At 42.9% G+C, this 23826-nt stretch overlaps 1 protein-coding gene across 1 annotated transcript; it reads left to right on the top strand.

Annotated features, from left to right (window-relative positions):
• Positions 1–1400: 1400 nt before the first annotated feature.
• ddx6 (DEAD (Asp-Glu-Ala-Asp) box helicase 6) lies at positions 1401–13291 on the top strand. Its single transcript, XM_061719804.1, has 14 exons — positions 1401–1534; positions 2295–2759; positions 2846–2909; positions 3281–3385; positions 4242–4371; positions 5338–5484; positions 6108–6202; positions 6334–6456; positions 6568–6696; positions 6870–6986; positions 7300–7363; positions 8091–8192; positions 8283–8462; positions 10227–13291. Exons 2-13 carry the CDS (start codon positions 2575–2577, stop codon positions 8456–8458), a joined length of 1437 nt encoding a protein of 478 aa, XP_061575788.1. The 5' UTR covers positions 1401–1534; positions 2295–2574; the 3' UTR covers positions 8459–8462; positions 10227–13291.
• Positions 13292–23826: the final 10535 nt, after the last annotated feature.

Here is a 23826-nt window from a genome sequence, read left to right as displayed (position 1 = left end):
ACAAAAAAACAAAGACGAAAACAAAACAAAAAACATACTATAAATTGCAAGGAGTGGTAAATTAAGTGGTTCTTGGCTAGAGACTGTACAGCGCGGAGAGCAGAGGTTATGAGTAGGGTGTGTAAAAAGAATTGAACATACCAAGTGGCCTACAGGGCACCTGGTATGATGTGGTGCTGCTTCACCAACTCCTCGGCTAAACGGCCGCAGAGAGCGGTCATGCAAACACATGCTTCAAATTGCTACTATCAGGGTATTATTATTATATTATCATATCAATGTTTTATATTTATTTAATATTTTATTTTTGAACTTATTTTTGAATTTGGTTACAGAAAAGAAAATCATGAAAAATAAATAAAAACATTTGATCGCAAAAAAAAGAAATAAACTTGCCTTGCCTTGCCTAAATTGCAGAGGTGTCAAGTAGTACAAATACTTCGTTACCTTACTTAAGTAGAAACTTTGGTTATCTATACTTCACTGGAGTAATTATTTTTCAGACAACTTTTTACTTTTACTCCTTACATTTTCACGCAATTATCTGTACTTTTTACTACTTACATTTTAAAAACAGCCTTGTTACTCTATTTCATTTCAGACTTTAAAAAAAAAACTATCCAGTTAAATTGCTCCATCCGGATAGAGTGAATTTGGTTGTGATTGTGGCACAATGAATGATGTTCTTGTCCAGTTTTGTTCTTACATCCGTTCCCTCAGATTCCTGCAACTAAACTTGGATGTACATTCCAATAAATGTTAGGATAAATGATAACATGCCTCTGAAGTTTGACTTTTTGCACCATTACAATACTTATAGGCAACTAGTCATCATATCTCCTGCTCTCTGAAACACATGTTAGTGCTCAATAGTACACATATACGGTTCTTTAATATATTTGCATTATACTAAGATGCATTCATTTACAATGGCTTTTGTCCTTAATGGCTTTTTTCCCCCTTACATCACTTTTACTTTTATACTTTATGTAGTTGAAACCAGTACTTTTATACTTTTACTTGAGTAAAAAACTTGAGTTGATACTTCAACTTCTACAGGAGTATTTTTAAACTCTAGTATCTATACTTCTACCTGAGTAATGAATGTGAATACTTTTGACACCTCTGGTATTATTATAATATTATCATATCAATGTTTGATATTTATTTAATATTTTATTTTTGAACTTATTTTTGAATTTGATTACAGAAAAGAAAATCACGAAAAATAAATAAAAACATTTGATCACAAAAAAAAATAAACTTGCCTTGCCTTGCCTAAATTGTTGATTTGAAATGGAATCAGCTGATCGTTCTGCTGGGGGCGTGGCCAGGGCCGGCTGGGGGCGTGGCCATGGCCGACCGGGGGCGTGACCAGGGCCGGCTGGGGGCGTGGACAAGGGCGGGGCTATAAAGGACCGGGAGCCATCTTGAGACTTCGAGGCAGCTCGAACCGAACAAACACAGCGAACCGAACCGTTTCTCTCGTTCCGAGCTGAACGGGCGAACATCCAGAGCGCCGCACACGCCCCAGGTAAATGCCCCGCAAGTAAAACCTGCCCGCGGGTTTCCGTGGTTGTTTTTCATTCACGCTGACCTGCTTGTTATTTACGTCGCAGCGCGGTCCGGCCTAAACCCACCTAAACTACCGAATTCAGACGCTGTTTTTCACCTCAAAGCTCATAAATTAAAAACCTCAACCCTGTTCTGACGCAGAGACGATGAAAAAAATTAGGTATTTTTAAAATGTGACGCCGATTTTAAGTAGCAGCGTTAGCTTAGCATGCTAACCGGAAGTGAGCTAGCGCATTCATTAATTGGATCGAACAAACAATAATAATCTCTTTATTCCCTTTTTAATATCTAGATATTTCCCCGAACTTCAACATAAAACACTCAATTGATGTCTGCTTGTTTTACTGGTGGTTTTGAATAAATGCCTAATGGTTTCTGACTTCAGGCCAGATTCCTACAATTTCTGTGAAATTATTAAAATGTTACTTTTTTTTTTTACTATAATATTAAATAATTGGATCAAACAATATCAATCTCTTTATTTTCTTTTTAATATCTAGATAATTCCCCGTACTGAAACATAAAACACTCAATTGAAGTCTGTTTTAATGGTGGTTTTAAATAAATGGCTAAATGATTTCTGACTTCAGGCCAGATTCCTACAATTTCTGTGAAAATATTAAAATACTTCTTTTTTTTTTTTTTACTATAATTTTAATTAATTGAATTACATATTGTACTTTTGAAGGTTGATAACCCTTGTTTTTTTGTGTTTTTAGGGGTGGACACACTTCAGAAAGGACGTGTCGACAGATTAACCTAAACCCTTATTTAATTTCCCTGCTTCAACATCTTTATAAAAGATTAAAAAAAGACTATGTCCCATTATTGAGAGGGTTTGGAGGACAAAAAACAAAAGATTTATCCATTTAAGTTTAGAGAAATATTAGTTTAAGGAGGCAGGGGTGGTCTCAGCTTGGCGAGGAGCCCCCTGCACAAGTGGGCTCACTTTTGGACCTGACTGTAAAAAGGTGGACGGAGAAGTCGAACCACGCGGACATGAGCACCGCCAGGACGGAGAACCCAGTGATTCTGGGGTTGTCCACCCAGAACGGGCAGCTGAGAGGCTCGGTGAAGCCGGCTGGAGCCCCGGGTGGAGGTGGAGGGGGCACTCAGCAGCTGAACCAGATAAAAGGCACAATCAACGGCGGTTCCCAGCCAGCCCCGACAAATGCTGTCATAAAGTAAAGGCTTTGATACTTCAATAATTTTGTTAATTTTATCTTTTGGCACATTTATTGCTTACTTAAAAAAAGTTTACTCCCCACAGGCCTGGAGATGACTGGAAGAAAAGTTTAAAGTTGCCCCCAAAAGACATGAGGATGAAAACATCGGTTGGTATAAAATGGGTGTCGTCTTCTCTTGGCACTTTTCCACTAGTAGCGACTCGGCCCTGCTCATCTCAGCTCAACTTGGCCTGGCTGCTTTTCCATAACAATTTAGGGTTGGAGTGAAGCTGCTGTGATGTATTAGATTGTGTATCTAAACGAAGAACACAACGACACTAAAGATGTAGAACCTGGAGGAGATGATAGATATGCTGCTGGGTCTGTGGCTTGTGTTCGATATAAAGTTAAAAAAATGAGTGAGAAAAGTATCTACTCGGCACGCCTCGACCCCTAGTGGAAAAGCGCCATATGTGTACTTGGTCTAGTGTGTTTGTTTTTTTTTTTTAATGACACAATCTCTACTACACTCTGAACAGGATGTGACTGCAACTAAAGGCAATGAGTTTGAAGATTATTGCCTAAAGAGGGAGCTACTAATGGGAATCTTTGAGATGGGCTGGGAAAAGCCATCTCCAATTCAGGTACTTGGATTCATATTGTTTCTGTGGCTAAATGTCTTTGTTGCTGCTCAGGTTTCTTCACTTCAACAGCCGACGTTTTTGATTATGCAAAATCTTAGCACATGCTACTTTCACAAATTATCAACGTCCTGTGCTTATATTTTGTGTCAAGCTTTTGAAATGACTTAAATTTAGTCAAATGTAGTGTTTTTTTTTAATTTACCATAGAATCATAGTTCCTTGTTCTGTTTCAAGGATTACCTTAATGTTGAATGTGTTAGTAGATTTAAAACTCGAGTGTAACAAGTGAGTACGAGCTACTCAAGTAGGACTATTTTTAGCTGTGCTGGGGACATATCAGTCTGTTTTGTAGCTCAGACATGATATCATAAGCCTTGGATTGTCATGAAGTTATGTACACCCATGAATGCTGTAGATGCCAGGTGATCTTGTAGTTCTATTAAAGTTACATGGACCAGACTTTAGCATTTCTGACTTCAGCCGACCCTGAAATGGCTTTTGGACTGCTTGTCGGCATCAGCAAACATTTAATTTGCAGTTTTAGTCGTGTGCGCTTTTGCCAATGAGCCAGAGAATCACAAGATGGCTTAAAATTGTCGTCAGTTTCGCCTCATTTTCTAATGACGTGATCCTTCTGCCCCGTCCCTCGTGAAGGAATGAGGTTAAGGAGGATGAGCAAGTATATTGCTGAGCAGAGTTGCAAATCAGGACTTTTCAAATATTTTACTTAAAATTGGACATTGTTTCGCTTCTCTTTGGAGGATGGACTTGATTTGTAGTTGTCTGTAATACACAAACCACAGCCATACAGTTGAGTCAAGAGGGCTCATCTGTTATTACTGTTTGTCGTTGGCAGGAGGAAAGCATTCCCATTGCACTGTCAGGAAGGGATATTCTGGCCAGAGCCAAGAATGGCACGGGAAAGAGTGGAGCCTACCTCATTCCCTTACTTGAACGCATTGACCTGAAGAAGGACACTATACAAGGTAAGAACGTTTACTGGCAGGAAATGAGCATTTTTATTTTCCTCTTTAAGAAATCATATCTGGAGGGTGAAAAGAGATTTCATGGGAGAGAAACCAAAGGGGGTTTCCACTGCACGTGGCAGTGGAAAGATTTTGGTTGTGTGGAGAGGAATCTTGCATGCAGAGGAGTAATTCTCACAATCTATTGGCAAATGGGGAAAATGTATATGATTTTGTGTTTAAAGGGGAACAAAATTTCCGGTTGGTTCTGCTGTAGTTGGTGATAGAGCTGCAACCATTTCAGCTATAACAAAACCTTGCAAAAGTTTATAGGAGCTTGATTTGGTGCAGCTTTATATAAAGTCCTGTGGTGCCTGAAAAATCATCTTCTCTTCCCACAGGCTTCCTCCGTCAATCAATAGCATAGAAATTGATGGATGTCTCAAACATCAGGCTGCTACAAGGGGGGAAATAAAAATGCCCTGGTCACTAAGATGGGACCAAAAAAATAATTATTGGAAAAACAGTAGCTCTGCGTGTCACATTACTCAAGGATTTTATGATCTAATGCTGCTGTCACGCGTGTTTACGAAGGTTAATTTAAAAAACGGGCAATTTTATAAACTATTATATTATGCCCCGGGTTATGTGTTGTCTTTGATCTGATGTAGGAGGGTTTTTCTTTTCTCTATGCTGCTCCACATTGAATAATTTAACTATATTAAAATGCACTTCAATTTTATCTGCTGCTGTTTATTTTTTTGGTACTGTAGATTTCTATGCCATGGTCCCAAACGGATAAAAGTGAAGTTCTAGTCTGCAGCGCTGACTAGGGACCTAGTTATTGTTTTGATAAACTTGAATTAGTCAACTCATGAAAAATCAAAACACGACATTTGGTTTTAGTTTGTTATGGAAGTTTGTGTGTGTGCAAGCTTGCATCATGCGGTGTTGGTTTTTAAATTTCTCTTCCTCCTCCTCCACCAGCAATGGTCATAGTTCCTACTAGAGAACTGGCACTGCAAGTAAGCCAAATATGTATCCAAGTCAGCAAACACATGGGTGGAGTGAAGGTCATGGCAACCACAGGTGGCACCAACCTCCGTGATGACATCATGAGACTCGATGAAACGGGTAATCGCTGCACTTTCAGATTGTCTGAGATGTTATTGCTTTGTTTATATTCACATGTATTTGAAGAGCTGTGTAAACAACCTCTGTATCAACGTCAGTGCTCTAGTTCAAAGTCTAAACCTCCTGCTTGGATTATAAATGGATGCTGCAGTTACTGACGAGCAAAACTACTCATTACTCTGTGCCTCAGAGGTTGTGTGGGTTTTTTAAAATACATTTTAATGTGAATTAAAAAGAACTGCATGAGGCTCTTGTTTGTAGATGGATATCTTCATAGCAACTTAGTCTGGAATGTCTTATTGTAGTTCCTGAATTCCTTAATTGACATTTGCACTTAAATGGGCAATGAGACTGTAAGACAAACAAGTCATCAGTAGCTCGTTACTTCAAACATAATATTGGGACAATGTTTCTTTATCCTCAAATGTTAATAGCTAATGTCCAAATCCAAAACATGGAGTTAAAAAACTGCCAGATATTCAGTTTTCCTTTGCTACAGTGAAAAATGACTGTTCTTATTGGCTGAATATCGCAATGTAGGAAATTGCCTCCAATCTTTGAGTGATTCTTTATTTCTGAACTCTTGGCATTTAACTGGTTCATTTATTTGTCTCGTTTTATAGTACATGTGATTATTGCCACTCCTGGGAGGATTTTGGACCTCATCAAGAAAGGGGTGGCCAAAGTCAATCAAGTGCAGATGGTTGTTCTGGATGAAGTGAGTTGTTTGTGGGGTTTTATTTTCCTTCATTTTCTAAGTTGTTTTTCTTGAGTAAATCAGTGAGATGGGAATATAAAGAGAACAGCCTGAGATGACAAACGTGCTTATTCATCTGTTTCTGCTTAAAGGCAGACAAACTCCTGTCTCAGGACTTTGTCCTCATGATGGAGGAGATGCTGGGCTTCCTGGCCAAACAGAGGCAGATTTTGCTGTATTCTGCAACCTTCCCGCTCAGTGTGCAGAAGTTTATGGTACAGTGTTATTTTAAAATGTATTTAAACATTGTCACAAATTTCTAAACGGATGTAAAATATACTGAATGCGATTCCTGATTATTTTGTCTTTTTAAACCCATTTTATAGAATTCACACTTGCAGAAACCCTATGAGATCAACCTCATGGAGGAGCTTACGCTGAAGGGCGTGACTCAGTATTATGCCTATGTAACCGAAAGGCAAAAGGTCCATTGCCTTAATACCTTATTTTCCAGAGTAAGTGACTTTCTGCTATCCTTTTTTTTTTTTTTTTTTTTAAATATATGTAAATGTGTGCATGCATTCTCTGTTGAGAGTTATTTAACAATTGCACAAGACATTTTTGTCCATGGATTGAAGCTGGCTGTAGATTTCACCAGAGTTTACTGCTTCTTTTTTCTCCCCTCCAGCTCCAGATCAACCAGTCAATAATCTTCTGCAACTCCTCTCAGAGAGTGGAGCTACTCGCCAAGAAGATCTCTCAGCTTGGATATTCATGCTTCTACATTCATGCCAAGATGAGACAGGTCAGCTGGAATCCTGTCCGGGGGTGGGAGTCATCAAACCGAATATTGTATTTCTTTCTTTTTGAATGTAGATGTTGGCTGAAGCTTTATATGATACACGTGTTTGTCCTGATAACCAGTGTCTGAGTAACTGTACCTACTTCGTATCTTCAGAATAAATGTTAACTTCATTCAAGCCTAGAATTTGAACTAAATGAGGCAACATATTTATAAAATACACCTTATATCACTACAGCAGTGATGTGCTAATACTCAGGTTTATGATTTTACTGCCGCTCGACTCTGGAGTCTAAACTTTCTACTTGTTCTCCAGGAGCACCGCAACCGGGTTTTCCATGACTTCAGAAATGGCCTATGCCGGAATCTCGTCTGCACTGGTAAGTTTGTGCACGTGTGCTGTTGTAAGGCTGCAAACCTTAAGTATCTCAGTTTGGTGGTCCAGTGTCTGTTTTCCATATTAAAAATAACTGCTTGAGAGCTGAAAAGTTCCAGAGTAATGTCACCACAGAAACTTATTTTTAACAAATCTTTCAGCTTGACTGAGTTTATTTTGCCTCTGGATATGCTCCAGTTGCATCTTCCTCTCGTACATGCACTGCAGCCCTCAGATGTGCAGGTGTAGCATCAAGTACAAAAGTCCCCGCAGCATTGGCTCTAGACGTGCTGTCGCTTTAGAAATGACTCGGGCAGATTACCGCCGCCCCTCAGACGGTGGCTGTGTCCGTATTGATGCGAGAGCGTTAAGCTGCCGCTGCTCCACTTTAACAGTTCATACAGACCAAACAGGTGGCCGACTGCCCCGTAAGAGTGTGTCACAGTTGGCCTTAATGACGCCTTCCACGAAAGCAAGGTGTGGCACGCTTTCTAACTTCTATTAAATCTGCAGTTAAGAGCCAACATTGTTTTCTGTAGCAATGTGACATTTGTCCTTCGCTTCAACTGTGGAGGCATAATGAACTTGGCAGGTTTGGATGTTTAATAAAATCCTGGCTTACGGATCAAACCCCTTCTTTCTAGTATATCCTTGAGGATTTTAGTGTTTTTTTTTTTCTTATATAACAGCTACTGTCTGAAACATCTTCAATAATCATTTGTCCCTTCTAGACCTTTTCACGAGAGGAATTGACATTCAAGCTGTGAATGTTGTGATCAACTTTGATTTCCCCAAGCTGGGAGAAACGTACCTTCACCGCATTGGTAGATCTGGTAAGGGCCTCTCCTGGGTGTTTGACTGCACGTTCCTGTTGGCGGGTAGTAAAACTGATATTCACCCATTTTTACATCCTTAATTCCCAGGACGCTTTGGACACCTCGGTTTAGCCATCAACCTCATCACATACGATGATCGCTTCAACCTTAAAGGGATCGAGGAGCAGCTTGGAACAGAGATCAAGCCCATCCCTGGCATCATCGACAAGAGCTTATACGTGGCCGAGTACCACAGTGAGACTGGTGAAGAAATCAAGCCATGAGCAAGTGAGTCAACAGACACCAGTATTTACTTTTTTTTTTTTTAGGATTATTGGAGGATTTGGCAACAATTGTTTCCTCATTTTACTTTAACTACCCAGTTAGCTTTTGTGATCAAACTGATAGATGTCTGGCATTACATCTAGTGGAGCTCACGCTTTTACTTAACTCAGCCATTTGTGCCATTGTTGCCTCCTTGGTTTTACATGTAAAACTGTCCTGTATGAGGATGCAGTGAAGTGTCTGAGCAGTAGTGTTTGAAAAATAGTTGATTTTAATTATGTGACTAAACAATTTTCAACCCAGCTCTCTAAATAAGAGCAAGTAAAGTGTTTACAACACCTAACGTAGCAGCTGCAGGACCATCTTTTGCCATTTAGTAAGACCGACCTTTAAATATCTTGCAGGGAGAGTGATCTGGCAGCGATTACAGGAATGTTAACGAGCTTTGTTCTCCTGCTGTTGGGGCATTTCGCCGTCTTTGTCCGTGCACAGATCCTGGCTTGCAAACTATGCGGCTTGTCGGGTTACTCACTGTTTACCAGCAACAGTTGTGTCATTTCTTTGGAGACGGCACTCGTCGGTGTCACTCCAGAGTAAAGCACTGCTGCACCCTGTTGGTGCAAGTTTTAACACGTGGATGCAAGTTTCGTTGGAGATTGTTGCATAGTGTCAGCATATCTGCATGATGACCAAGTCGGCCGTTAATCAGTAGGAGGTGTGTGACTGGATCAGTCCTCTGGGAGCAGCGGTGGGTCGTTGTACTGGTTGGGTGGGTGGTTGGGTTTTTCAGCAAAGTCTTGAGGTTAGGGGTCATATAGATGCATTGATTTGTCTTGGAAGAATTTTTGTTACGCCAAGTAAACTCTTATAAACGGATGATACTCTTCTTTACATTATCCAAACTTTTTTTTGATTGCAAATGAAATAATCTGAAGTACATGTGTTTATCTGAAATATGTAATTTATTTTGAAAACCAACCTTGAAAGTGCTTGAATTTGGACTTGGAAGAGTCTCTGAGCCCAATGAAGCCCAAAATCGGCTTATCGCCCTGCAGTTGTAGAAACAAGTGCTTCAAACTGTCTTTAGGGAAATTTATATCATAAGAATTTATTATGTGGAGGCAAGTTTCATTGGAGATTGTTGCGTTTCAGCATATCTGCATGAGTACCAGGTCGGCCTTTCAGGGATTGGATCAGTGAAGTTAGGGCTCATACAGGTGTGCTAGATTTGATGATACTCTTCTTTTTAGAAAACATTTATTAAAATTGTATACATGTTAAGAGCCATTTGTTTACTGTACAGTGAGCAAAATAACCGGTCAAATTCCCTGTCTGGCATGTTCAAACTTGGCCAATAAACCTGATTCTTAACATTATTATCCAAACCCTTTTTTTTTTTTTTTTTGATTGCAAATTAAATAATCTTAAGTACACGTGTTTATCTCATATGTAATTTACTTTGAAAACTGACCTTGAAAGAGCTTGAATTTGGCCTTGGAAGAGTCTCTGAGCCCTGTGAAGCCCAATGGGCTTATCGCACCACATTGTAGAAACAAAGTGCTTCAAACTGTCTTTAGTAAAAATTTTAATATTAGATGTTCTATGCTTGTTTGAAACGAGAAACTTGTTTTTAAAAGTGCTTTTGTAGAACTTGGAGTGTAAAAATGGGACCTTTTTTGTTACCACCCTTGTATCTGAATTAGAAATGAGTTTGGCTTGACTTTATTTTGAACACGAGTCTAACTTGATGTCCTCTTCCCTCCACAGATCAGTCCATCCTCCACTCCCCCGTACATCCTTTTTTTTGATCCCCCACCGCCATGGATTTTTTTCTTTTCCTTATTTTTTTTTTTTAATGTACAGTTTTTGTCTGTCTTCCTCTTTTGGATGCCACCATTAGGAATGTGTATTTTGATGGACGCTTTTTGGAAGAACTCATCTGCCTTTTTATTTAAGGCCCTGTGCTGCTCCACGAAGTACTGAAGATGAAAGCACCGGGGGAAAGCGCGGGACCAAGTTGAAAAATATCAGTGCACACTGAGGATTCATATCCGCCACTGACACAAAGCCAGCACCGACAGACCCAGAGATGACAGCCTCCGTTCTCCACGTTTTATTTTGAAAGTTTTAACAAATTTGTATCAAGTGCCTTAACAAGCAGTACAACTTGTTCTAAAGTAATAACCCTTCATTCTCCACCATTTTGAGCACTTCATACCACACTTATGTTCACCTAATTGAGAATTTGTTACTTATTTAATGTCTGACCAAAAAGGTGAATTCACAGCTCATTTTTTTTCGTCATCTATTTGCAAGGAATGGACTTAATTTGGAGGGAGGCTGGTCTGAATTACCTTCACTGGCTTAGCTGAACTTAAGTCTGGCCGATTGAGTGACGACACTTGGATCTTTTTCATTTTTTTGTTTTTTTTTTCTTCCAAGGACAGAAATGCCGGATATTTCTCCAAGAGACGGTCAGACTGTCCAGTTGCTTGAGGAGCAGCTCGTGCTTCTTAGAGACCCAGACCTTTTCCTCGGTCTTCAGCATCAGAACACTAAAAAAAAAAAATCACCAAGCAGCGTTGCAACACCGTGAGTCATGAGGATTCCTGTTTCAGCGGAGTTTATTTGGAGAGAGTGCTTTATTTTCTTTTTCTTGTCCTGTGTTTCACCCTCCTATGGATGGCCATACTTAATTCTGCAAGACGTGCAGCCAACACGTGGGGTGCACCTTACACCTTGTGTATATACCTTCATTTTAAGATTGTTTTAAAACGAGTGTAAAAGGCTGGCTGACAAACTGGAAAGCCGCCCGCCTCCTCTCTTGTTAGCACTGGAGACCTTTTTCCTTAACTGCCAGTTTGTTTGTTCTGCAAATATTGGCCGGTGAATTTATTTATAATTTTAAGAAGCTGCAAAAACATTTGAATGACCTGGTTCGTGAGATGTTTTTGTAGGCCGTTATCGCTAATCTTTTTAGCCTCTCCAGTTTTGATGGCGAGTGCGATTCTTCTTCAAAGATGCACTTAAGAAAAAATAAATAGCGAGGACCTTGAAAATGTGGCCCTTATTTTCCTGCTACCAGTGTTAACGAGTGTCGAGTCAAGACAGATGGCTTTCTTAAACTCGCGCATTTGATTAATGAATTGTGTCACCAGCCTTGACATATGAAACTGACTCTTGAGACGCTGGAGGTTTTCAGTCGGAGTGAGTGCTGGTGTTTGAAGAGAGAATGATCTATCACGTAGTAATAGTACTACTTGCTGCAGTGCAGCTGAATTGGCGGCTACTTTGTTTTCCGGGGGAAGGTATTAGCTGTTACGTTGATTTATGGCATATTTAAGCACAGCTACTTAAAGTCCTGACGTTGGGCAGAAACTGTCCCCCCCTGTTTGAAGAATGTTAGCCGACGGTATCAAATTAACCATCTGACCTAAAATGTAGCAGGAATCAATTCTCTGTGCTTCTGCAAGTTTGCTGGCTTTCTAAAAAGCAGCTAACAGGAAAAAAAAAAAACCTTCAAATAATAGGACGACCTGTAAAGGTTGGGTTGCACTTAACGCGCAGAGAGGACGGTTCAGCCGACTTCTCTGACTGGACTGCATTTTGTACACTTAAAATGCCCAGGAGGAAGAAATGTGTTGTGGGAAAAATTGGCTTGACAGTGCAATGGGCATGACAAATTAAAAAAAAAAAGTCAGATTGCTTGTTTAAAAACAACAGATTTAAATATACCCCAGCCTGAGTTTGATTTCTCTGCCCTTTATTGCTTTATAAAGTGGGGTTTGGGGGGGTTAATGTTTTCTTTACATTAAACTGCAACCTTTAAATGGCATTAAGGTCCTCTGAACCGCTGCGTTCGAGGGTCTTCCTGCCGACGAGGTCCCCTTCTTCATGGTGAGATGCTCTTATTGTTCTTATTAATGAGAAGTTGCTCTGAGATCTGATCTAAAGTCTGTCCACAGGGATTTTAGACTGAATATTTCTCATTGATTTGGACTTGGATCCCTGTTGTCACAGTTCTGCTGCCCCAAAAATGACTGCATTTGGTCCTTATTTTGGGTGGGAGGGTTGCATCTATGAAACAAACAAACAAAAAAAAACTCCAAATTGAGCAAAGGAGCATAACTGAGAGAACCGGGATCCGACTGCAGACGTTTGGCAGCTGTCTGCTGCTTGCCAGCCCTCTGGCAGTAACTCGCTGTTGCTGCCGGCGGCTGGCAACCGTTGAGCCTTAAAGACTGAGACGAGAGCATCTTGCCCCAGATCGGGTAACTAAATTGGCTAGTTTTTGTAACCAAATTGTCTCGCTCTTTAAGGCCTCTAAAAAAATTTCCGGGGTGGTTGAATTGGTCCGACTCGCTGCCCTGATGCACGTCTTCCGAGAGCTGCGACTCTCGTTGGCTTAAGGCTGTCCCATCACCTGCCTGTAAGAAGATGACAGAGTCGTCCTTTTTAGGATGTCCTGCAAGACTGATGCATCAGTTTAAAGAAAAATATATAAAAAAGTATTAAAAAAAAAAACAATTGGGAGGGGCCAGTAGGCACTTTAAAAGAAGAAACGATGCTACCATCAGATTATAATCCAAAGGTTTTTGGTAATGGGTATGAAAAAGTTTCCAAGAATTGCCCTCATGTTTTTGTTTTCTCTAATGAAACGTTAAAGTGGAGTACATCTTGTTTAAAGTCTCAAAAGTGAATTTAAAGCTTGAGTTTGTTTTTGTTTTCTTTTTAATTTGGAATTTGTGTAATTGGTTTTTCAGTGATGCAAATTTTAAAAGTCAGATCAGATGGATCAAAGTTTTGTTCACAATAAAGCTCACTGAAATTTACTGCTTGTGAATATTTTGTTTTTCTTCACGGTTTGGTTTTGAGAGCTGGTTCTTTAAAAGCTGCTCTGTACAGAGGGAGGCGTGGACTTGACCTCCGACCCGGAGCAGGTTGTCACAGCGCTCTAACCCAGACTTCTCGCAGCTCAACTGTCTCTTGCTCGGGTTTTTGTTTGTGGACATTTCTTTGCTGTGAACCATTTAAACGTCCTCCGCTGAGACGTTTCCCTCCAGTCTTCCCTGGAATATTAAAGTGTCTCCTTTTGATAAATTACTAATGTACCGTATTAGCAGTAATACAGCTTAAACCAGTTTTTATACTTTATTTTTTTGTATACATGCATATTTATATACCTGCCGCAGGAAACCTTTAGCCTGGTCGGCTGGTTTTTCAATGGCGCTAACATTTATGACTTCGCTGCTGGACTCTGTTGTGAGCGCAGATGCTGATGGAAGCGGTTTTTATCCGTTTTTAACGTCTCGTGTCGGTGAAATCTGCACAGGGTTTGTCCTGCTCCAGGTGCAGAACTTTGACGTGAAACTGAAGTCCAGCCCTGGTGAGATGTAACCTCCGTAAGGCCGACCATAACTCCCCCCCCCACAGTCTCCCTTACAGATCCGTTCTGTCAGCTTTTCACAACTGAGTCGCCCAATGCCACGGTTCCCACCTGTGGCCCGTGGGATGATCCACAACTTCATCCGTCTCCGCTCTCCTTTTTTCATGCTTCGAGAAACAGAGGAGGAAAGATGGAGAGAGAGAAACAAAACAAACAACCCTCCAGCTCGCTGCAGGAAGTCCTGCATGCTTGTTTTTGAGTGAGTCATCTGCATCCACCCTGGAAATGGATATCTGAGGGGGGTTATGGGATGTTTCTCTCTCCCATGATGCTGCTCTTAAAGTTTGGCAATAAAGCTGAATTATTTTTTTTTTTCTCTTCCTTCTACATGGCACTTGAAATGAACGTTGGCGGCTTTGCTATGAAAGATGCAGTCGCCCTCCGTTCCTCCAGCTCATGGTGGAGAGCTGCTGTCAAGCCACCAGGGATGTTCCTCAGGTGACGGCTGGTTTGTTTCTGTTTCAGACTAGGCTTCGATGATGGACAACTCTTGGATGTTTCCTACTTGAGGATTTTTTTTTTTGGTCATAAAACAATGGACTCGAACCTGGTAAGACGCCGTTCACCTGTCGATCGGGTCACAGGTTTCTCGAGATGGGAAAACGAGCGGAGATGAGTTTCCTCTGCAGGGTTGGTTGACCGTCTCTTAAAAGAGCAATTAGAGGTTCAACCATCGGACTAGAGCTGCCGCTCTTCCACGTCGAGAGGAACCATCTTGGCTGATTTGAGCTCTAGTTCTGGATGCCTCCCCGGTTGTTCCAGGGATGTTGAACGAGGAGGAGGGCCCAGGGCAGTCCCCAAACGTACGGAAAGGATTATATTTCTCACATCTCAATATCCACCTGCAGGAGGTGACCCAGGGCTGTCTGGGCTTCTCTCCCTGGGCTGCTAAGCTGGATGTTTTATTCCTTCTAGACTGATGGCCATTGCAACATTTGCTTCTCTAAGATTAGTTCTGATATCTTGTGTTTTTTACACACGGCTGGATCAGACGATCATTTTAGATAACAGACTAGATGATGGGTTTTCGTGACCTGAGGAGAAGTGACTGGTCGTTTCTCTTTCTTGGTGTTCAGAGCGGTGTTCCCAGCCCTGGAGGAAGAGTCCCGCTTTAGGATGCAGAACTGCTCTGTAGCTTTAAACGGATCAGAACATCTACTGAACCAGTATGACGTGTCACCGAGGTGAGTCTGAAGCTGATGATCTGAGCGGTAAAAGCAGGGGTCGTCTTCACCTACAGTCCTACACCGTCCACACTTTCTCAGGCCTGAATCCGGCTGCAGGACTCCTCGACGGTACCGGTCTACCGGCGCTGCGGGTCGGGGGAGTATGTTCTTAGAAAAGCACCTCCTTGGGAAGGTCGTGATCCTTTTTTAGATCCAAGAACCATCTGCAAAACCACTTACTTAAAGGGGACCTATTATGAAAAACAGGTTTTTTCTTGCTTTAACATATATAAAGTGGTCTCCCCTCAGCCTGCCAACTCAGAGAAGGAGGAAAGCAACCAAATTCTGCAGTGTCTGTACAGCCGCCCGGATGAGCCGTCCAGTGTGATGTGGATCTACGAGCCGTTCAGATTCTGCGCCCTTTTGTTACGTAACGACTGAGCGATTTACATCGGTTGGCCTCCAACTAACTCTGGCCAGAACATTGCCGGCTGGAGCTTCTGCCATTTTTTCGTAGCGGTGTATCGCGTCATTCAGGCAGCCAATCAGCACAGTGCCTCATTATCATAGCCCCGCCCACTCAGAATCCTGCATAGATAATGAGGTTAGAGAATGGGAAGATAAAGACATGGTTTAGAGCAGGGTTCTCCAACCTTGGTCCTGGAGAGCACCTATCCAGCATGTTTTAGATCTTTCCCTGCTTCAGCACACCATGATACAAGGAGCTGTGTCAGCAACAGAAGTGTCCAGACCTTGATGACAAGTTAATGATGACCATTGATTAGAATCAGGTGTGTTCATGCAGGGACACACCTAAAACATGCTGGATAGGTCTCTCCAGGACCAGGGTTGGAGAACCCTGGTTTAGAGACTGAATTTCTCATTTATTTAGCAAAAAAAATCAAAAGCTTGTTTTTAAGACATTCAAGGCCTGTTTAAAATAGGTATTAGATGCCATAATAGGTCCCCTTTAAACTCCATGTTTCTTGATTGGCTGGGCTCCGGACCGGTGTTGCGTAACGTGAGACTCGGCTGCTCGCTACAAGCAAGCTGCTGCCTCCAGAACGGCAGCGATGGAGTCTGATGTGGGATGCTGGGAGATGGGCGCGGTTCGACTATGACGCTCCAGACATCTGGAGTTCTGTTTCTCCGACCTGGAGCCTCCGTGGAGCCGCTGCTACCCCCGACCCGAGACGATAGACCAGCTGAAGGTTGGTGCAGATTGCCACTGATGATCTCAGTGATGCTTCATGTGAAGAGATGCTGCCAGAAACGGGTTACCAGGAGCTTCAACGTGGCGGATGGACGCGTACACTCTGGACACATGACACCATCCCTTGTCCACTTTGACCTTTATAGTTTTAATATGATGAAGCCTGTAGTCTTGAACACCTTTTTAAAAGTTGTACTAAACACCCGTCAAATTCAGGGGTTGTTTTCACCCAAAAAGGGGCGACGACATGGTGCAAGAGCAAATTATCTAGATGTTGGAAAGAAAATGAAAAGCAGAATTTCATGTCTAGTTTTTTGTTTATTACTTTTTAGGGTAAGTTTTACTGAAATACTGTGTTTTATGTTGTAATGTCTGGTGTGGTTGTGTTAATTGTTTAGTTAGTTTCAATGTTATTTAGCGTGTTTGTGTTCATTGGTGCTTCATGTTATGTTGGTCAATCCCACCATAACTTGAGACTTGAGACCGGGGGGGGGGGGGGCGTGAATTAACGCATGTTAGATTACAATTTTAGTCTCAGTCTACAGCCGTGATTAAATTCCTCATGTCAATCAGTAACTGATAAGACCAGAGACCTTTTAGGCTGTAAACATCTGGAGTTTGAAGAGGTCATGTGATGAAGAGGAAATAAACTGGTTGGAGTGTTTTTGTTGTTTGTTTCTTTAGCATCTTTTAAAAAAAGAAATGTACATTTGTTTTCTTTACAAATGAGAGGAGCTGCAGCAGAGAAGTCTGAGTTAGACGTCCAAGTGATTCCTGGCAGCCGCAGATGGATGAGGCCTCGGGCTCCGGTGGACGTTCCCGGTTTCTCCAGCAGATGGCAGTCACGCACCACTCGGGTCTCATCTTTGCTCGCTCCTGCTCCTCTGCTCAGGGGAGCGGTGCCCTGCGGTTCCTCAACGCAGCACCAGCGTCACTGAGGGAGTCCGGTGGGACGACCCCCGGTCGTCCTCCAGCAGCATCCCTGCTCCCGCTCGGTCTGGTTTTGGTGCACCAGAGTTTCCTGATGACGATGCTCTGCTTAAACCCGGCTGCTGATGATGAAGCCAGACATCTGCTGCTTCCACAGGCTGGACGTTGGACTCCCGGCCTGCCTGGACCAGATGAATCGGATGTAACCTGAGGGGGTTTACATCAGCATCACATCCGCTGGAGGAGGCGTCCCCTTGAGTCTCCCCACGTTTCCTCATCTGGTCCGGTCATCAGCGAGGTTCCGATGGCCGTGCATTGGAACCTGGTCGTGGTCCAGTTTGGCCTCCGACAGCAGGTCCATGTTGGTTTCTGTGTTTTCCGGGTTTTGTCCAGCCTGGAAAGGGAGGAGCTGACGCCAGATCTGGTGCAGCGTTGGGTGAAGACGAACTGGCTGGCCGTCCACAAGTGCGAGGCCATGTTTGGAAAGCCTCTAAACTTCCAGGGATGGTTAGAGAACGACATGAATGAAGACGGCAAACCTGGCGGTGGGGCGGGATACGAAGTGCAGGTATTTTCTCTGGTCCTGAAGGTGGTGATCACATCAGACTCTGTACTTTCAGGCGTTATTTTCTTCCTGGTGTCGTCAAACCTTGACGTGTTTACTGTATATCTGAACCCTGCTGGAGCCCAAAAGCCTGGGATTTATTTCTGAAAGAGCCAGAATCACAAGAAGCTCCTCCTGAGAAGGAGGTTCGTTTTTTTTTTTGATTGGTTGAGTTCCTGGAGGCTTTCTGACCAGAGATGGAGGATAGTGATGTGCGGATCAATACTGAAATATTGATGCTCCAGATACCAGATCTGTATGCTCTGCGATCGATACTTTTGACGCTTCAGTCATTTGTGGTAATGTATATTGTTAACAGGAATACGGTGGAAAGTAACTTAACTATTCAGATTTAGTCTAAATGACACGCTTCTGGTAGGAACTACTTTCTTTCATTTTCACTTTTATAGTATAGTTTGTTTTAATAGTTTTATTATTTTACTTAGGATCTTTTTTTAGTGATGGAAACACCTTTTTCAAACACTCTGGCTTTTCTTTACTTCTGACTTTAAAATAAGTAGCTAAATAAGTGACTCCATTGTCTTGTATTCTTCTCTTGTATATCTAAAATACATTTTAGATTTACTGGTCACATAAGGTGTATTTGCACAATGTATTCGTATTTAATAGTTATCACCGATACCAGGATGAATTTTACTCAATATCGGATCAGAAAGGAAATCGGTGGTATCGAGCAACTAGTGGAGGATCCTGAAGAGCGTGTTCGTGCTCAAAAAAATGGCGGCCGTTGTGGATGGCTGTGATCTGCCGGGAGTTGACGCCATCTTTGTGTTTCCACCTGAGGTAACTGGTGTAGGTGTGGGAGGTGCAGTGAAATACACCTGCAACATCAGCTGCTGTGAGACTGCTTTGTAGTTGCCAACAATCAAGGTTGGTTTGACATGGAGGTTTCTTTCTGCAAGAGGCTTTGAAACGTATGGGTTTCGTTTTTCTCCTTTGTCTTGCTAGCATGAGACGGAGCGCAAGCGTGAGAGCCGCCAGCGGTGCCAACGATGTTGGCACTAAAATGCGGCTTTTTAGCCATAGGTCTTTCTGAAAATCCAGCGGCGCACCGGGACGGCTGTTCACTGTCGTGAGATAAATAAAACAAAACAAAAACTGCAGCCACCGAACCAGGATCATGAGCCTGGTCCTGCTCAAGGTTTCTTCCCTCCTAAAGGAGTTTTTCCTTGCCATTGTTTATGTAATAATTGCTCAGGGTTTATGTTTATGTTCATGTTCTGGATCTCTGGAAAGCGTCTAGAGACATCTGTTGTATTAGACGCTATATAAATAAAATTGAATTTGAATTGAATTGAATCATGGACATGTCCTAATCCACTGGGAGCGAAGCCGTACTATTTAGGGCCAAACCTCCTTATTTCCTATAAGTTGCACTCATAGAGTTGTTGTGAATTAAATGTATTTTTCCGGAAGTGTAATTGAGGAAACTATAAACTGTGTGGGTATGAGTGTTTCTCTCTCCCTCCGCGGCAGCTGGGCTTCGGTTGGCCCGACGCCGTCGCCCTGCAGCTCCTGGATAAGTACGGAGCGGCTCTCACCTCGGGGGGCGGCAGCGTGAGCTCTGCCCTCCTGCTGCCGCTGGTCGCCGCGGTCGCCATCACGCTCTGCTGGATCTGAGGTGTCGAGAGTCTGGCTGAGTTTCATTACTCCGGCTTTCATGTCAGGCGAGCTGACTTCACCGCAGAGACTTGGACGGGCATCTGTCGCTCTGCGCAACCCGCTCCGGCAGGATCCGCTAATTAGCGGGTTTGAGAGAATGATTTACTTTAAGTAGAACTAACACTAATAAATGTCCCTGTAATGATGCTCAGTCGGCTTCATGGAAAAGATACGGATGATTTAGGCCCTTTTTTTTTTTTTTTTTTTTTTAAAGCTCAGAGTAAACAAACACTGATTTAAAACATGTTGACTTTAATGTAAATGGTAAAAATGTGTGAATCAACACGTAAAGCCGTTTAAATCCAGCATGACATACTTCCTCACATGAAATGCATTAAATTATTTATGGATTGAACCATTTATGTAAAGTCTCTCAACATGATTTTATTGATTTTTGTATTTATATTTAAACCAACATCCATATTTGAAGCCCCCTGGTGGCACAAAGTGGTATTACATGTATCCAACTCTGCCGTGGGCACTGATCTTTCTGCCCCCACGTGGCCAGACGCGGTACTGCAGCGCAGTGACACTAGAGCCCACAAGTCAACATGTAAAACTATATTCTTGATGCTGAACATCTCTAAAACACCCCTTTGCAAAGCAGCTACACGCTTTTTTAATTTTAGTAATATTTTTAATGCCAAACTGGCTTATGAAAAGACATTTACAAATGTTAACATGGTAAACTGGACGATGCCTTCAAAGTCCTACATTTAGCGCGAACCATAAATATGTTCTTGGAGCATCCCACCTTTAATGGCTTCTACTACACAGAAAAGTCCTTCAAGGCTTTTATTTTCGCCCACCGCCTCCCACTTAATGCACGTACTCTCCCTGGCGCTGAAAACACGGTGTTTGGTTGTAGCTTCAGCTCGGATTGCAGCAGGCGTTCAGATAAACGTGTTTTCCCTTTCCTCCTCCAGCTCATCCCGGCCTCCGTAAATCGTCTTCAGGTCCGACTTCCTGCGTCAGCTAATCCGAGTAATGAAGTAATGAAAACGTCGTCTTCTGCTCCCTGATCCGCCACGTGGACCAGGATGATTCCTGACATCGTCATTTTAGAGCGTACCGATGCCATCAGGGCGGAAAACAAAAAAATAATTCCTTACTACTTTTATTTTGATCACTATCCTTGGCTCAGCCCCCCTTTTAATTATTTTTTTAACACGACATTGCTGAACCTTCAGATTGATTTATCCGATGATCATACTGCTGCCTCCACAGAGTTGGGCGATGGGCCCCAGGCATGATGGGAACTTTATCTTCTTTGGCTCCAGAGTCCAATTTTAAGCTTATTTTCCCATCTTAATCATGCACACACAGAAATGCTCCGACGTTAACCTTCAGTTCCACTTATTGACATTTTTTGTTCAGATTTTCTCAAATCGAGTTTATTCAGGGTCTTTTGTTTCCTCCTCCCGTCTGAACCGAGAGCTGTCCGATAAGATCTCTGCAGCGTCTCGGTTCATTTGCTTAATTCCGACTAATAATTTGGTCTTTGAGAAACAACTTTCCCACAACCACAGGATGTTTTGTTGTGTTGTGTTTCAGGAATTAAATTTGGGCTTTAATAACTTGTTTCCACCTGAAGTATATTGATCGCGGCGCGACTTCTTCCAGTGGAGGTTTTCACCTCTTTGATTAATTCATGGGCCACGTCTAAGGACGAGGAACAACTTTATTTTGCCGTTTCACGCTTCGTTCTTACCGGCTGGCTCGTAAAACGCGAGTGTTTGCCATCACTGGACCTTTTTGTGTAACTGGTATTGATCAGCTGAACCCAGTAGAGGCTCATGGGAATCTTTTAAACGCTAGTCTGTGAGAACAGTTCTTTGCACACCCCTTTAATCGAAACAAAAACCAAACGGCTTTGTTTGGTTTGGAGGAAATAAAACGGCGTTTACTCGATATCCTTGATTCAGACTTTAAATCTGCTCTGTTTTACGTTTGCTTTTCGGTCGGCTGCACAGAGCGGCGGAGGCGGAGCAGGATGACAACGGGGACGAGAGGAAGACAAAGTAAACAGCCACTCGGAATAATGTGGCAAATAATATGCATTTATGGACGCCGTAGTTCATTAAATTCAGTTTTTGTTTGCAGGGAGAGGAGAGTGGGATGCAGGAGGAGAGCTGGAGCTGATGGAACAAAAACAGTTTCTGACTGAAAGTCGTTTAAATTTGGATGTGGTCATGACCCACATTTTACCTTGTTAATTTTTAATGAACTAATTTAATGTGAACCTCACATGAAACCCGGGTTTTTGGTCCTCCGGCCTGCCGCTCCTGCAGCAGCAGTAAGATGACTAAAACCAGGGTTTGATGGGAAAAATCAACATTAAAGGGGACCTATTATGAAAAACAGGTTTTTTCTTGTTTTAACATATATAAAGTGGTCTCCCCTCACCCTGCCAGCACAGGGGAGACAAAATACCATGAATTTCTGCAGGGTCTCTGACCCCCGCCTTACAGAGTCCCCCAGTGTCACGTGACCTTTTTTTGAGCCATTCTGAATCTGCGCCTATGGTGACGTCACCATAGGCGCTCATTTCCATAGGTTCAGCCTCCGCTGCTGAAACCACGCCCACAACCAGCTCTCTCCGCAGGCTGGAGCGGCGCTTCCTTTTAGCCAGTCGCGGCGCCGCGGATCTGTGTTAAATCATCCAGGTTCCCGGGTGGTTTGGGAGCTGGGTTCTCGGGGGTCTGTCCCATGCTGGACCAGCTTCACTCTCCGAGATTTTCAGGCAAATCTGTCGGTTTGATCCCCGTTAACGGGCGATGCGCACAGGATGCGCTCCGGAGCCGATCTGTGCGCCCGCCGTGGGGTTGCGGCGCCCGTCGCGCAGCATCCGCCGGGCAGATCCGGCTGAAATTCCGCTGGTCGGTCCCCGGGAGTCCCTGCTACCAGTCCAGGCCGGTTCCTGCGGTCCCGGCTGGTCGGAACCGGTCAGATTCCCCGGTTGAAGTCGCGGTGATGCGCGCTGCTCCACTTCCTGGTTCCCAAAACGCGGTCCGTCCGACTAAATTGTCCAGGTTCCCAGCCGCTTTGGGAGCAGGGATTTCTGGGGTCTGTCCCAGGCTGGACCAGCTTCACCCTCCGAGATTTTCAGAGAAATCTGTCAGTTTGATCACCCGTAACGGGCGATGCGCCCCGGAGCCACGCCGGGCGCCCGGCGTGGCTCCGGGGCCAGCGTTCAGCATCCGCCGGGCAGATCCGGCTTAAATAGTGCATAAATGTTATTTATATACAACTCATATTTTATTTTTTTTAACAATAAAGTTGCCATTTGTGAAAATTCAGTGTTGTGATAATTTACAGGCTCGGGCTGTTCTGGCGGAGCAGGTTTATTCTCCTCCCCTGCTACACGTCATTCAGGGAGCCAATCAGCACAGAGCCTCATTATCATACCCCCCCCTTCCCTTAGAATGGAGCACAGAAAAAGAGGTTAGAAGCGGTAAAACTAGTGACAGGGCCCACAGGCTGGATTTATGATTTATGTAGAAAAAACAAGCTTTAGATTGTTTTTAAGACGTTCAAGGCCTGTTTAAAATATACATTAAATGCCATAATATGTCCCCTTTAAGTTGAGATCCAGTCGATCCTCTCGTTTCCTCTCAGATTGGGTTTTTTAGGGTCAATTTTATTGGATTAAACTGGACCCTGCAGCCGGAGGGGGCAGTATTGGGCTGCATTCGTACCCTCATCCAGGTAGAGGTGGTTGAATCTTCTTCAGCAGCTGCAGTCATGACGACCTTCTGCAGAGAAACTGATGAATAAACGCTATTTTATTGCTGGTACGTCCCATTGTTTCGCATACAGCCATGAACTAAACTAATAGCTTTATCTAATACAAGTGAAATGTTGTTGTAAAATATAGTCAATAAATGTACTCAACATTTGCAATGGCATAAAATGTATTACCTTAAAACCCACACTTGAAGTAAGGAAACAATCTGAGATCACAGAACTGGTGTTAAAGGTCAGCCCCTTTAAACCTTTTTATTATTAAATGCAGAATTAGTGTGGGAACCAGAACCTTCTACCTCAGAAATCATGTAATCAACCCTTAACCCTTTTTGAACTGCGACTATAAAAGCACTAAATCTTAAAGTGTAACATTTCATCCATGTGTGCTGAAATGCAAACATCCAGGAAACAAATGTGATTGTGCAGGTGGATTACAGCACCCCCTGCCTGCCCAAGATAAAACTGAACCTTGTCTATGTTAAGTTTTCTATTTTGTCCCGTTCTGACACGAATAAACGAGTCGTGTGACAGGAGGGTCATTTACAAGCAGTTGGTTCTCATGTAATCCTTGAAGCAGC

The sequence above is a fragment of the Cololabis saira genome, chromosome 4 (assembly GCF_033807715.1).
Source record: "Cololabis saira isolate AMF1-May2022 chromosome 4, fColSai1.1, whole genome shotgun sequence".
NCBI classification, from domain to species: domain Eukaryota; kingdom Metazoa; phylum Chordata; class Actinopteri; order Beloniformes; family Belonidae; genus Cololabis; species Cololabis saira.
Note: the sequence above shows the minus strand (reverse complement) of the source record. Positions and strands in the feature narration are given on the sequence as shown.

What these genes read in the sequence shown, in the direction of transcription:
- ddx6 (XM_061719804.1), top strand. Translation starts at nt 2,575, where the DNA reads ATGAGCACCGCCAGGACGGAGAACCCAGTGATTCTGGGGTTGTCCACC. An exon ending in ACATGAGGATGAAAACATCG is followed by an intron (nt 2,910 to 3,280) that starts GTTGGTATAAAA and finishes CACTCTGAACAG; the next exon opens with GATGTGACTGCAACTAAAGG. An exon ending in TCACCGCATTGGTAGATCTG is followed by an intron (nt 8,193 to 8,282) that starts GTAAGGGCCTCT and finishes CTTAATTCCCAG; the next exon opens with GACGCTTTGGACACCTCGGT.